At 38.2% G+C, this 12,405-nt stretch overlaps 2 protein-coding genes and 1 non-coding gene across 3 annotated transcripts; all 3 read left to right on the top strand.

The window, feature by feature from the left end:
* The first annotated feature begins 1,862 nt into the window (after positions 1-1,862).
* LOC135941351 (uncharacterized) lies at positions 1,863-2,492 on the top strand. Its single transcript, XM_065486776.1, has 3 exons — positions 1,863-2,045; positions 2,234-2,323; positions 2,379-2,492. The coding sequence occupies exons 1-3, from the start codon at positions 1,872-1,874 to the stop codon at positions 2,490-2,492; spliced, it is 378 nt and encodes a 125-aa protein (XP_065342848.1). The 5' UTR covers positions 1,863-1,871.
* Positions 2,493-3,504: 1,012 nt separating this feature from the next.
* On the top strand, positions 3,505-3,577 carry TRNAR-ACG (transfer RNA arginine (anticodon ACG)). Its single transcript has one exon. It is a non-coding gene; the product is annotated as a tRNA-Arg (tRNA).
* A 5,891-nt stretch (positions 3,578-9,468) lies between these two features.
* On the top strand, positions 9,469-11,009 carry LOC135939599 (uncharacterized). The gene is made up of 3 exons (XM_065484067.1): positions 9,469-9,577; positions 10,524-10,715; positions 10,777-11,009. The coding sequence occupies exons 1-3, from the start codon at positions 9,470-9,472 to the stop codon at positions 10,921-10,923; spliced, it is 447 nt and encodes a 148-aa protein (XP_065340139.1). The 5' UTR covers position 9,469; the 3' UTR covers positions 10,924-11,009.
* The last annotated feature ends 1,396 nt before the right edge of the window (positions 11,010-12,405 follow it).

Genomic DNA, 12,405 nt, shown 5'->3' with positions numbered 1-12,405 from the left:
TGAGCATGATATCACCATGTTGGAAAAATGGGGAAAAATATCCCGACGTGAGTGGTCACGAAAAACACGGTCACTCGACACGATGACCATCAAAGAAAGTGGGCAGGAAAGCCGAGCGTAATGGGGAAAGACAAGCAGAAGATTGGAGTGGCGGCGATACAAAGTGAGCTGCACTTACAGCCAGTTTGGCCGAAGAACGGAAACCATTCATTTCTCGACGCTTGACACCACTCTATACTTTTCACGATTTTCGCACCTTCAGAAAAACTCTGCGGCAGACATAAGAGGATCGATACTCGTCCAGTTTGGGGTTGGAGAGGCGAAAATGATGGCGACCAACACGTACTTGAGGGAAGTGATGCCGATTCTGCGGCTGTACAATTTGGTCGGAGGACCGCGACTTGTTGAGGCGTTTGAGCCGATTGGAAACAGGTACAGCGTGCGGATCAAGTGGCTGTCTTGGAGCACCGTTTACTCCGCGGCCGCGTTGGTCCTGCAGTACTCCATCGTACACACAATGGCGAGCAAGGCTTTTCAGGTTCTTATCCATTGTAAGTCGATTACAAACAAGTTTAGTGTTTTATATAAGAGCAGACGTTCGACCGGGTCGAGGAGAGCAGGAAGTTGTACGCACTTATTTTCCTCTTCTTTTTGTTTGGACCGTTCATGGTGCCCTGCCTCATGTTTTTGCAACACTGGAACGTTTGCAAAACTTGCGTTTCGTGGTTTTATTTTGAGGTAACTCATACTAATTACGCAAATAAAAACCAAGTCAAACGGATTGCTTTTTTGTTACTTGAATTCTGTCACTGTGCAGTGGAAAATGAATTGCAGAATCTAAAAATTGCAAATACTATTATTGTATATTAAATTGGAACGAAAATATGAAAAATTGATAGCATTAAATATTTTCATCCAATACGGGTTAGTGTAAATAAAAATCTTGTGGCTAGCAATGCGCAGAGCTCCACCGTGCTGCAGGTTGCCTATTCCAAAAGATTCAAAAAGACTTGATTTTTAAAAATTAATTTAATTTTCTTCATTTGTTCGCATAGCATTTATAAAAATTAATTTTTCAGCAAAAAATAAAGTTGATTATTATAACGCAAGCTCCCTTAGACTTTGGGGTTCACGGCTGGATAAAACTTGCCATGATCTACACCGTTCTTGTGGGCTGTATCGCCGTTTTCTTCTTTCCCTGGATAATGGGAACTTGGCCAGATGGGGTCGACTTCCTCATTGCTCTCGGCTTCTTTTACAATTCGATGCTCTACTGTGTATGCTATTCCAATTGCCAAGCGATACGCGCGATTTCAGACAGAATTTTGGTGGAGTTCCAAGTACACGCATGCAGATAACGAAAAAAAGATTTAACTGTTCATATTTTTATCGCATTAATTCAAGGCATCCATCAAGGAGGTTAGGCAAGGCAATTTAGACGAAAGGAGATTGCTGTTTTTTAGGGACACGTGGCTTAACCTGATTGAAGTAATGAAAGAGACTGGTAGGTGTGAAAACTCTCCCAAAGTGTGTGCAATGTAAAACCATCTGATGCCGAATATTAATTTAAGTTTGACAACAATTTTCAATTTAAATTAACAGATCAATAGTTAACTATCCTGATCGTCAAGGTTTTCTCCAATCAAACGCATGTATGGCTGAATTAAATTTAAAAAAAAATATCTTAAAAAATTAGCTTAGTAACAATACATATTTATCGATATGCTTTCTAAATATAAATTGTTTGCTATGCTTGGTATTACATCAACAGAAAAATTCACAGCCTTTATAGAGATTAATTTCCATGCGGTGAAGTGGAGTTATTTAAGCAACACACACTAATATGGTGATTGATAGGAGACAGCATTTACATGCCAATCTGCTTTACGATGGTCATCGATTTTAGCGTGGCACTCTTCATGGGATACGCAATCATTGTGTCCGAAATAAAGCCTGATGGATTTGTGGTGTTAACATCTTGCTCAGCCATTGCCTGGCTTGGAATCGTAATTATTTGCTGGGGCGCCCAGGTGACGGAATATAAGGTGCTTAGTTAATCTAATATAATAGACTATTTTTCATTAATAAATGTTTTTCAATTACAGATTAAACATAATTTTGGTGAAGCCATTGGATGTTTAAAAACCTCACATGTTTCTGAGAAGGCTTCGTTTTTAGTAAGTGTAAAATTGGTCAAAGTGTATTTTCATGTAACATTTTTTGTATAAAATAGATGCACTATACGTTAACGAGTATGTTAAAAAATTTACCTCCACTCAACTTTGGCGGATACATCTGCATTGGGAAGCAGTTGCTTGTAACTGTAAATATATCATTGAAAGAAATTATTTCGACAGCTAATTTTCTGTGCTCCTCAGTTCATTTACAGCTATATCACCAATCTGGTAGTGATGCTGCAACTACAGTTTGTAAATTCTGGAATTAAAGATGCCAAGGATCTCTACGATATAAGGAATATGTTATTTTCTTAAGCGGATATATGTTAAAATAATGCCGCTTCAAATTTTACAGTATTATAACATGTCACAAATTAAAATAAAAAGTATTATAAATCATTCAAGAAATATGAAACCATTGAATTAAATGTGGAGATTTTTTGAATTTAATATTGAAGGAAAAATATAAATTAAATAATACTTTTGATTATTGAGGATTTATATCAGGAAACGATGCTGGAATAAAAGTAACAAAAGGGAGTTTGTATGTATTGCACAATTTATACAAGATCCGATGATTATTCTTTGCATTTTATTGCTTTATCGTGAATACAATGAATGCGCGTGACTTTTATTATGCTACGACAAAAGATTATAAATCTCCTAATATTAATATAATTATCACAACCTATTAAAAGCACCACTATTATATTCTCACAAACAATTCAATTCTATTGTATATTTCACAATTATTTAAGAGAAATGTAAATTTTAATATATTTGAAATTGAGAAATTGCATCTTCATAAATATGTTATATTTTTCAGTTTTATTTCAATTAAAAAAAAATAAATCACTCTATGTGAGCGGGGTATTTAAAAAAAGCCAAGCAGGCTATTGTGATTTGCATTAAATTGTCAGGTTTAGTGAATAGATACAGGTAATTCATCTGATGGATCTCTTCCAGGAGTAAAATATGTAAAGTAAACCGCATCATGAATTATAAAAAGTAATAATTTTCAGAAGAAATGAAAGGAATTACATTTAACGTAAATAAAAAATAATCATAAATTGTTATCGGAGTGATAGTAAAAAAAGGGTAAAATCGTTTTTTATCAAATAAATACAACATATGAGCCAACAATATATATTATCAAATTAAAGACTAAAAATATTCTTAATATAGAGCACAAACCAACACCATAATGTACTGTAAAAAAGTAGAAATACACACAAGAAACGAAGGAAACCCTGTAGAGCAATACCACTGCCCTCTAGCAGTTTGTTTACAATACTAATACCAGCGCGAGTGCACGTATCAAACAACCGGTCCTGTGGCGCAACGGATAACGCGTCTGACTACGGATCAGAAGATTGCAGGTTCGAATCCTGCCAGGATCGCATTCTTTTTTCAATTCCAATTCATGTTTGATATTTTTTCAACTGTACATTTTAATCTTCTTTCTTTGTATCTTTAATAAATTCGACTTTTTAGCTACTTCTCTATTAATGTGATCTATTTTATATCACCAATAGCTCAGATTCTCAAATTGCACAGATTGCACACAAGCCTGTGCTTAACAATGCGAGCGAACGGCTTGATTTCTTCTGGATAAAAATTCAGATATAGTTTGAAAAAGAATTAAAAAAAATAATTCACTTTTGAATACTATTTCAAATTGATAAGAGAGAATGTTTTATATATACATATATATATATATATATATATATATATATATATATATAAACCTGAATTGAAGTGCACCATCTGGCTTCCTCCTACACTTCATCAACTATTTGCCGTTGATATGCACTACAAGCAGGGAGAAAATACTTCTGGCACGACCGTGGCCGAAACTCCACTCGTGCAAAGTTCTTGAATCTAGATATAGCTTTAGAGTGCAGACAAAGGACCCAACGTGCGGTGATCGAACAGTTGGCGAAATTCTAGTCGATTGGCTAGCTTTGAATCGGCTGCAAATTACGTGGGCCTAGAATGGCAGCCAGCATTGAATGGCTCATGAAATACAATCCATTAAGTGCAAGTGATCGTTAAGAGATTTCCCTGCCAAATTTATTCCAGTGCTGTTCGGGTCCTGAGGTTTCAACTGCGCTGCGTGAATAATTCACGAGGCCGCTTTGTGGGCCGATTTCGGCGTGCCTTTCAAACACGCTTGGTTATTAAACGAGTGCGGTCTGGGATGAATTTTATAAGATCACCGGTAAAGGTGACCAGTAATTGCAATCGCTGCTTATTACTTTTACAGGATTAAAATTGAGATTTTCTGCTTGAGTCTATAATACTAATTTACTCTGCCATTTGTTCTCTGTTTGGAAAATTCATATGCATAGTATTCATAGAATAATTTATGCACGCTGGAATAATTTATACCACGCTGTCTGGTTGGCATATAGTTTTCATTCAACCCACTTGTATGTGGCCTTCATTAATTTAATTAAAAGTAAGTCATTAATATTGCACGCAATATTCTTGGCATCGACTTTTGTGTATCACATGCAACGCGAGCTTGTTTAATTAAATTGAAATTAAAATATGGCGACCTATAAAGATAAGGCTCATATAGATCAGGATCAACATTTTACTAGTGCTCTCTCTGATTCTGATTATTTGTCGCATACTGAATGATTTTGTAATTTTGGTATTCGTATTTTATGAGGCCATTAAATTATAATTAGCATCGGCAACATAGGAAAATCTAGCAAATAGATTTAAAAATTAATGTGTCATTATTTATTTAATAATTCAGATCTTACAATCGAAATATTTTTGTTTTACAAATTTTTGCTGGACGGGCATAACATTAATATATAGGTCGCTCAAGAGACCTAACATAAAAATCTTTTCTAATTCTGACCATTTTAAAGAGGAAGTTTGATTGGGGATAAGAAATAAAAATCAGAATGTCGGAGACAGCAATTTTTTATTTATCTTATCGTCCATAACTAAGTTCGCTTCCACAATTTTACGACCAGATTTCTAGATATTGACCCGTAAAAAGTAGGCCTTTTAGAATACATGCTGGTCCAGATCATAGAGGACCGCCGTAAATTTAAAAAAATGCAATATTATTTTTAGGAGAAATATTAAAAAAGTCATGGCCCAATATCGCAAGCCGCCTAGCGTCAGATAAAATTCTGTTTTGTCCAGCAAAGCACTGCAGTATAGATTTTATCGAGGCATAAAAAGCTTCTTTGTGGCGAGATTGTTATTTGCGTTTTTCGGGCTAGACAATTTGAATAGGCAAACAAAGAAGGGAATCGGAAAGTTAAATTCGCACGTGCCAGCTGCAGATCAGAGTAACGGATAAGTCCAGCCGGCAAAGGCGGATGCATGCAGAGCAGAGGCCGATCTCCTCAAAGGACCTTGTGCTGAGGCCGTCGCATTATTAAGCCAGCTGATGGGGTTGTATGTATCGAATGTGTGTGTGAGTACCGGTGAACGCAACAGGGTCTATCAGTACGTGCCTTTGGCTGACCAGAACTCAATTATTCCTAATCCAATGCTAAAGGCGCGACCTTTTATCCAGCAGCAGTCCCCCGAGCGGACGGGCTGCAGACTTAAAATCCCCGGGGACGAGCGCCTCCCCTTTTTCTGTGCAATTGACTGAGAAGCACAGTGCCTCCAATGCTGCTGACGGGAAATTATTAGATTACCAGCCTGTGCAAATCAGCATACGCAAATCGAATATCTTTTCATGCTAGTAGAATAATCAGCTAGCTGCGATTCGAAGGCGGAAAAATTGCTATTTTTACCACTTTCCGACGTGAATATTTATCAGATCAGTGTCAGCCGTACATATTGATTCAGCGCTGATTTCGCAGCTGGCTTGGCTATTCTACTTTGCATACCTGTAATAATTAGAGGCAAGGAGAATGAACAAGAATTTAATAAAATAGGGTGAATTTAACTTTCAGATACACTCTGCAATGGATACTCTTATTTACTGAAAAAAGAATGAGCGGCTATAAAATGTGAAATTATTAAAGAGAAAAATATCTCGTACTGGACAGCAGCTGTTTCAGCCTTTTCGGGATTCCTCAGAAGTATACTTAACCTAGCAAAAATCACCTGCAGTCTATTCTAATGAATTCGAGCGACAAAAGCCAGTCATTGGTATTCATGAAGAGAATATGTCTTATAATTTTTCTCAACAATTATTTCATATGTAAAACTTTCTTTTCAGAACGATCTTTTACTACAGCTGATTTATACTAGTCCTGATGAGTTGGTCAAAGATGACAGTAATATTTACATCCTGATTCTAAGCCAAAAATAAAAAAAGTTAAATTTACAGAAGCTATAACGGTAAAAATTTTGTTCCTTCTAACTAAGGCTGGAACATAAATTCTAATTTAATGTGTGACTACTATCCACTGATACTGGATGGAAATAGTAGGGGCCAGCGATGCAACCGGTCTGCCGCGGGTCCAGTTTCCAGATTACCCTGAGGGAGACATAATTAATTTTTTATTCCAACATCATAAAGTAGAATTAATATCCACAGTTTTGCTAAAAAATGGGGCGGAAAAAATGTGCAATTATTTTGCAAACTATATCTTCCCTTCCCCAATGCTATAATAAAAACGGGCTTCATCCTCGTTGCTTAAAAAAGTATTCTTTCCTTTTATCTTTACATGCTCTGATCCCTGGTAATATTTCATCCCCTTTTGTTTTATTTGGATGTCTTCAACTTCATTAAGTGTTTAAAAAAATTGAAGATTTTACAAAAGAACCACTGAGCGAACGTAAAAAATATCTGGACCAAGAAGTTTATATTGAACAAACTGCATGGAGAGGGAAAAAGCTGCGGCATTTTTCGCCTTCAAAGCACCAGTTGTTGTCGCATGCCTCGTCAAAATATACAATCTTTTGAAAGAAGGCAGGATTTCTTTGACGTCAGTAGTGGCCAAGTCGTTAGCTGTTGTGGCACCGCCGACTGACTGACTTTTGTAAGCGCAGTGAGGTTGATGCTCAGCTAAGGAGATTGCTGCAGCCAACATTCGCACACAGAGTTGATACACATTCAAAGTCTGATGTTTAATTCATTCGGCCACGTTTGCACCCGTCGCGCTCGCCACCAGCCCAGCTTGCCCGGGTTGCGTAAGCGTCTTTTTCACGCTCCTTTCATTTCAGCTAGCCACGCGACGACTTAAATACGTAAATTTGGTTTTCACAGCGCACCAGCCAGGCATGAACTTAACAAACGCTGCTCTAATTAAAGCACCCACGCACTCAAATTTTCATTTTGCGCGTGCACGAGCTGTGTCCGCGATTTAACTAAATGCTTGGTTTTTTGCACTGTGCTCTCATCAAATGTAAAGCAATAAAAGCAGGAGGATAATTTTAAAATGTTATGAATGGTACTAAAACTCAAATTTACAGCAACAAAGCTGAAATTTAATATTACCAATACAAAAATAACTTAATAAGAAAATCGTGCATAATGTGAAAATAAAACGTATTTTTTTATTCAAGTGACTCACAATTAATTCATGTGAAAACCGTCAAAATTATTGTTAGGCCAAATAACTTAATCCTATTATTTAAGTAAGAATTTAAAAATATGTATAAACTCCAATAAATGAAAACTCTAAATATGTCAAAAACCGATGATACAATAAATTAAAAAAGATTTGACATGGAATCATCGAGAGTGAAACGATGCGTTGATTTTGCATATTTAAAATCACCATTATTTAATTCTAAATTTTCCTCTATCAAATAAAATTGGGAAATTACAAGCTTTCATTTCTGATTTTAATTTTGCATGTTTCGCTACTATATTTACTTGTACAAATTGAATATGCTTGTAAATTTATATGAAAAAAATGACAGAACTGAAGTCAGAGATGTGGAAGATATCTTGAAAATAAACAATGGAAAACTTGAACAAAAGTGCCAATTACAAAAATTTTTCAAGATCAAAGTAACCAACTAATTTGACTGCTTTGACAAAACCATAGACATTTTCCTGGAAAATAAACATATAATTAGTATAATGGAATTGCTGCTACAGGTGAAAGCATTTATTGCAGAGTCAAAAGGCTCTGTGCTCATTCTCGCAGTTTCCACGTTGAAAAATTAATGAGGAGATTTGAAACGAGCGAAAATTTCCTCGCCCTTATTCACCTAACAGTGGCGTCCTTTGGCTTATAATTAAAAGAACGCCTCCCTTGCTTGGCGTCAAGCACAAAGAGCGAGCAGCCTTCAAAAGGTGGCGGATTTCATTCGCCTTCTTCCGTTTTCGACACGACTGATTCGCGCGCCGCGCGTGCATTTTTCGCCTCATAATTGATAAAGGCCCGTGCCCTTTAAAAGCCTGTTCACCACTTTATGTGCAGACACGGCAGTGACTGTCAAAAAAGGAATATTAAATCACTGTTTTCACGGGTCGAAGAGAGTAGCTCATACTACTGATCAAAGCAGTTTCTAGTTCAAAGGTCGCCGAATAATTGACGCCTCTATTCTATTTCATCCAGCACGTACTAAATGAACTTGTTCGAGTTGGAATTTTTAACACACGCTCTCTGAGCGGTATTTTCAAAAGAATCGAAGGTTTCATCATTTTATATTTATACAAGTTAGGTGTAGATATTTTAATGCTTTGATTAAACACCTAATGTTCTTCAAAAGATTAAAGACAAACCTCTGGCCATTTTAATGAAGCTTGCAAGCATCAGAGTTCTGAGTGTAATCTTAATTGGAGATATTTGAAATTTTCTGGCTTTTACCTTGTACATCAAACAAGATTTTCGTGGAAATCATCTTTTCTTAAGTCAACACCATCTTGAAACTTACGAAGTGGAAATTCCAGTTTGAATGCATCAAACATTTTGCGCAAAAGAAAACCTTGTCAAGAAAATGACGTGCCTTGTGGGGATACAGATTTTTCTCGCCTAATATTTACTCTGGTTTAATGAGTTCCTCGCCTTTGCAAAAGTTGGCACGTTTCTAACGCGCACATAATTTCTGCTTCTCGCGTCGCAGATTAGCATTAGGAATTCGAAATGATAAGGAGGAAAATGCACTCCGTAATGCCCCTATTCAAGTGCGCTGAATGTGCAGTCACACAACTGCAGATAATGAACAGCAAGCACTCTGCATGCAACCGTTTTCAAGAAAAGTTAATTATATCGACTTGAATATTCGCTGTGAGCCAAGCGCAGGACGTGCCAACGTTTCGCTCCTTGCGGAAGCCACCATGAATGCAAATGTGTAAGTGAGACTTCCGCTGTTTAGCCAGATGTGTACGAGTGATTATATGCAATTTCATGCGCAGATTTATTTGGATTTGTCTCTTTGCATTGAGCGGATTTGCGGCCGGCCAACTTAGTCCCAGCTCCGTCGCCAAATGTGCGCCAGGGTTCTACAAAAAACTGGTATGATGTTGAAATTCCCTCACATTCCTCAGATCTGCGATGGTAGCAAGCAATATGGAACTAATAAATGAGCTGGAACGAACAAAATATTTATATGAAGAATAAGTGGGAAAATCTCACGTTTTTTCATTATATTATGCTTGTTTATTATTGCCATATCATATATTCGCCGCCAACGCTTTCTCTAATTTTCGCTGTGCGGAGGAGCGCTCTGCACAGAAGCAATTTTCGCCGGCGCAGCGAAGCGCTTTGCGGCGCCGTGCAGCACTCGAACGACTCTTTTTTTTCAAATTACGCCGTATATTCTGAACCGCACTGTTGAAAGTCAGCCTACGCAACGATAATTTTTAATTTTAAAGCCATTTACCATTGACCGACGAGGGCACCTCGGTTTTCATTTTCTAATAATTCGATGGGGCGAGGGATAATCGGTCACGAACCCTTCCTGGAAAGGTCACGCCGAGCCCCGCCTCCCGCCCCACCCTGGCGACCTTTTTCAGGGTAGCTCACCTGAGATGCCGCTTCAAGCGGGTACATGGCGATTTTTCGGGGCGCCGCAAGGCCCCCGCGGGGTTTTGGGGGGCATATCGAAATAGCCCATACATCGGCGCGCAAGTGCAAAGCGCTTGTAAATGAGGTATATTTTATCAAGAATGGGCAAACAACGCAAGCAAAAATAAAAAAATAAATGATTTATTTCTCTGTGAAGATATTAAAAATGATATTAATTTATTGAAAACATTTAATGAATTTCTATCCGCTTTATGCAGTGTTTTTGTAAAATCCACCCAGTAAATGAATGTTTTATTCATATGCCCCAAACATCCTCTTTCGCTTATACCGATGTCAACTTTTACTGTTCCTTTTTTATTGCACTCTATGCGTGCGTGAAATTTTAGACACCTGCAGAGAAAGTGGTGAAACACGATAAAAAATTTTATTTCAGTTTCGGCGGCATGATCTGTGCGTGATAAAAGCTATACAGGGGCAAGGCGCCATCCTCTCGGCCTACATCTACAAGTGCTACAACCCTAAGAACACGACTCAATTCGACTTTCGCAACGTGATCCGTTTCATCACGAGTGGCAGCTTGTTCAAGGGCAGATTCAGCATATACATATTCACCAAAGAAGACGTGGTGAGCAAAACTCGTTTTTTTGCATGAATTATTCACTGTTTGCGTGTGTGCACTTTGGCAGGAGCTGCAGAATTACCACTCGTGCATTCCGTTTGATAGGTGCGAAGGTCTTTTCCTCACGAACTTCACCACCCCTCTGCCTCCCGACTTTTACGTCGAATCCAATTTCGAGAATGCGGCCGGCTACTGCCATCCAGATGTTATTTGATTACCATTGACGAAAAATGTTTACGATGCTTTTTACATTTTGCAATCAAGCTATGGAAAGGAGGAAATAAACTAAATATTCTAGTGTACGCATCAAAAATGAAGTTGAAAAGTTTTTAAAGTCAAACGCTCTCAGAATTTTTAATCAGTTTTCGCCTTGGCTATTTTCCTTCTATGTGACATGCAAACCAATTCGATCGGATCTCTTATAAAATTCTTTTATAAATCTGTGTTGAGAAGAAAATAGCCCCGATTGAAAGCCCATCACGAGGCCAGACAGCGGCAAGATGGAAATAGAACGAATCATGCGAGGGAGACGTCGGTGTAATCTCGCAATCTTGCACCCCAGACGTTTTCATTCTTAGCTTTAATGCTCCTGAGAGAGCACCAACTCGAAAATGCGCGTGTGGTGTGCTAGCTAACTGGATGCTTTCATTTCTTCTTTAATTTCATCGTTTTGTCGACACGTTGTGCATGCAGCTCTGAACGCGGCGCTCCGGTTGATTCCTCGTAATCCTTTCTGATCCCCGCTCACATACGAATATACATTCCGCTCTTTTCTCGCTTTCCTATAATACCTATATATCTCCCAGTAGCAAAGCAGACGAGGAAGAGAAGCCCTGTATTCGAGCGGAAGAAAACTTTGTGTGCTGCGGTGTGGAAGGATTACGCGAGCAAATCTAAACATGCGCGCACCACCGAGCGCTCACTCGCTTTAATTCCTTTTCAATTAGTTGGCTGGCAACTCAGGTGAGCCAGCTTGATTTGTGCGAATAACACCAGAGTTGGCTGGTGTGTTTTCTCCGCCAAACTATATAGGGGCGTGAAAAATAGTAAATTTTTTATTTCGACTCGCTTTACTAGCCTTTTGCCACATAAATGCGTTTGAATCATTACCAAAACGTTGTAAAACTTGAAATATTTTTGATAAACACCCTTCTTTAGAAATTGTCAATTTTCTTGTGAACAAACAACGCAAGAAATAAAATTATTTATATTTGTAAATCTGGCTCTAATCAAAACCTAATCCGCTATTTTTCACAGCCCCTTTTCTTTACGGCCAACTTTTCTGCCCCTGATCGATCTTATTGGAGAAGGCATGCGTCTTCAGCGACGCCCAGCTTACTTTTTCTTTTCTGCTTTCTCCCGCCGGCCGAGATTTGTTGTAACCTGAAATATCGGGAAACAATTTGCCAAGCAAGTTTGCAAGTGCGTTCTCTTTCGCATTGATCGTAGTCTCTGTGGTTCCGCAGAAAACACGTGTTTATCTTTCTTGCCGAAGTTGAATGACGCAAAAAAGTGGCGGCAAAGTTTTGTAGAGGGGTCGCCCTTTAGTGCGGTCGGCAAGGTATCATCACGATGCTGTCGATTCGTAAATAAATCATTTCCAAGTCGAGTGCTAGCTGTTTGACCCTTTGCCAGACGTAATGTGATATTTATCGGGCCAAGTAAGCAACTCGGAAACAGCGCGCATGTGAAATTT

Source organism: Cloeon dipterum, chromosome 3, assembly GCF_949628265.1.
Source record: "Cloeon dipterum chromosome 3, ieCloDipt1.1, whole genome shotgun sequence".
Classification (NCBI taxonomy): Eukaryota; Metazoa; Arthropoda; class Insecta; order Ephemeroptera; family Baetidae; genus Cloeon; species Cloeon dipterum.
Note: the sequence above shows the minus strand (reverse complement) of the source record. Positions and strands in the feature narration are given on the sequence as shown.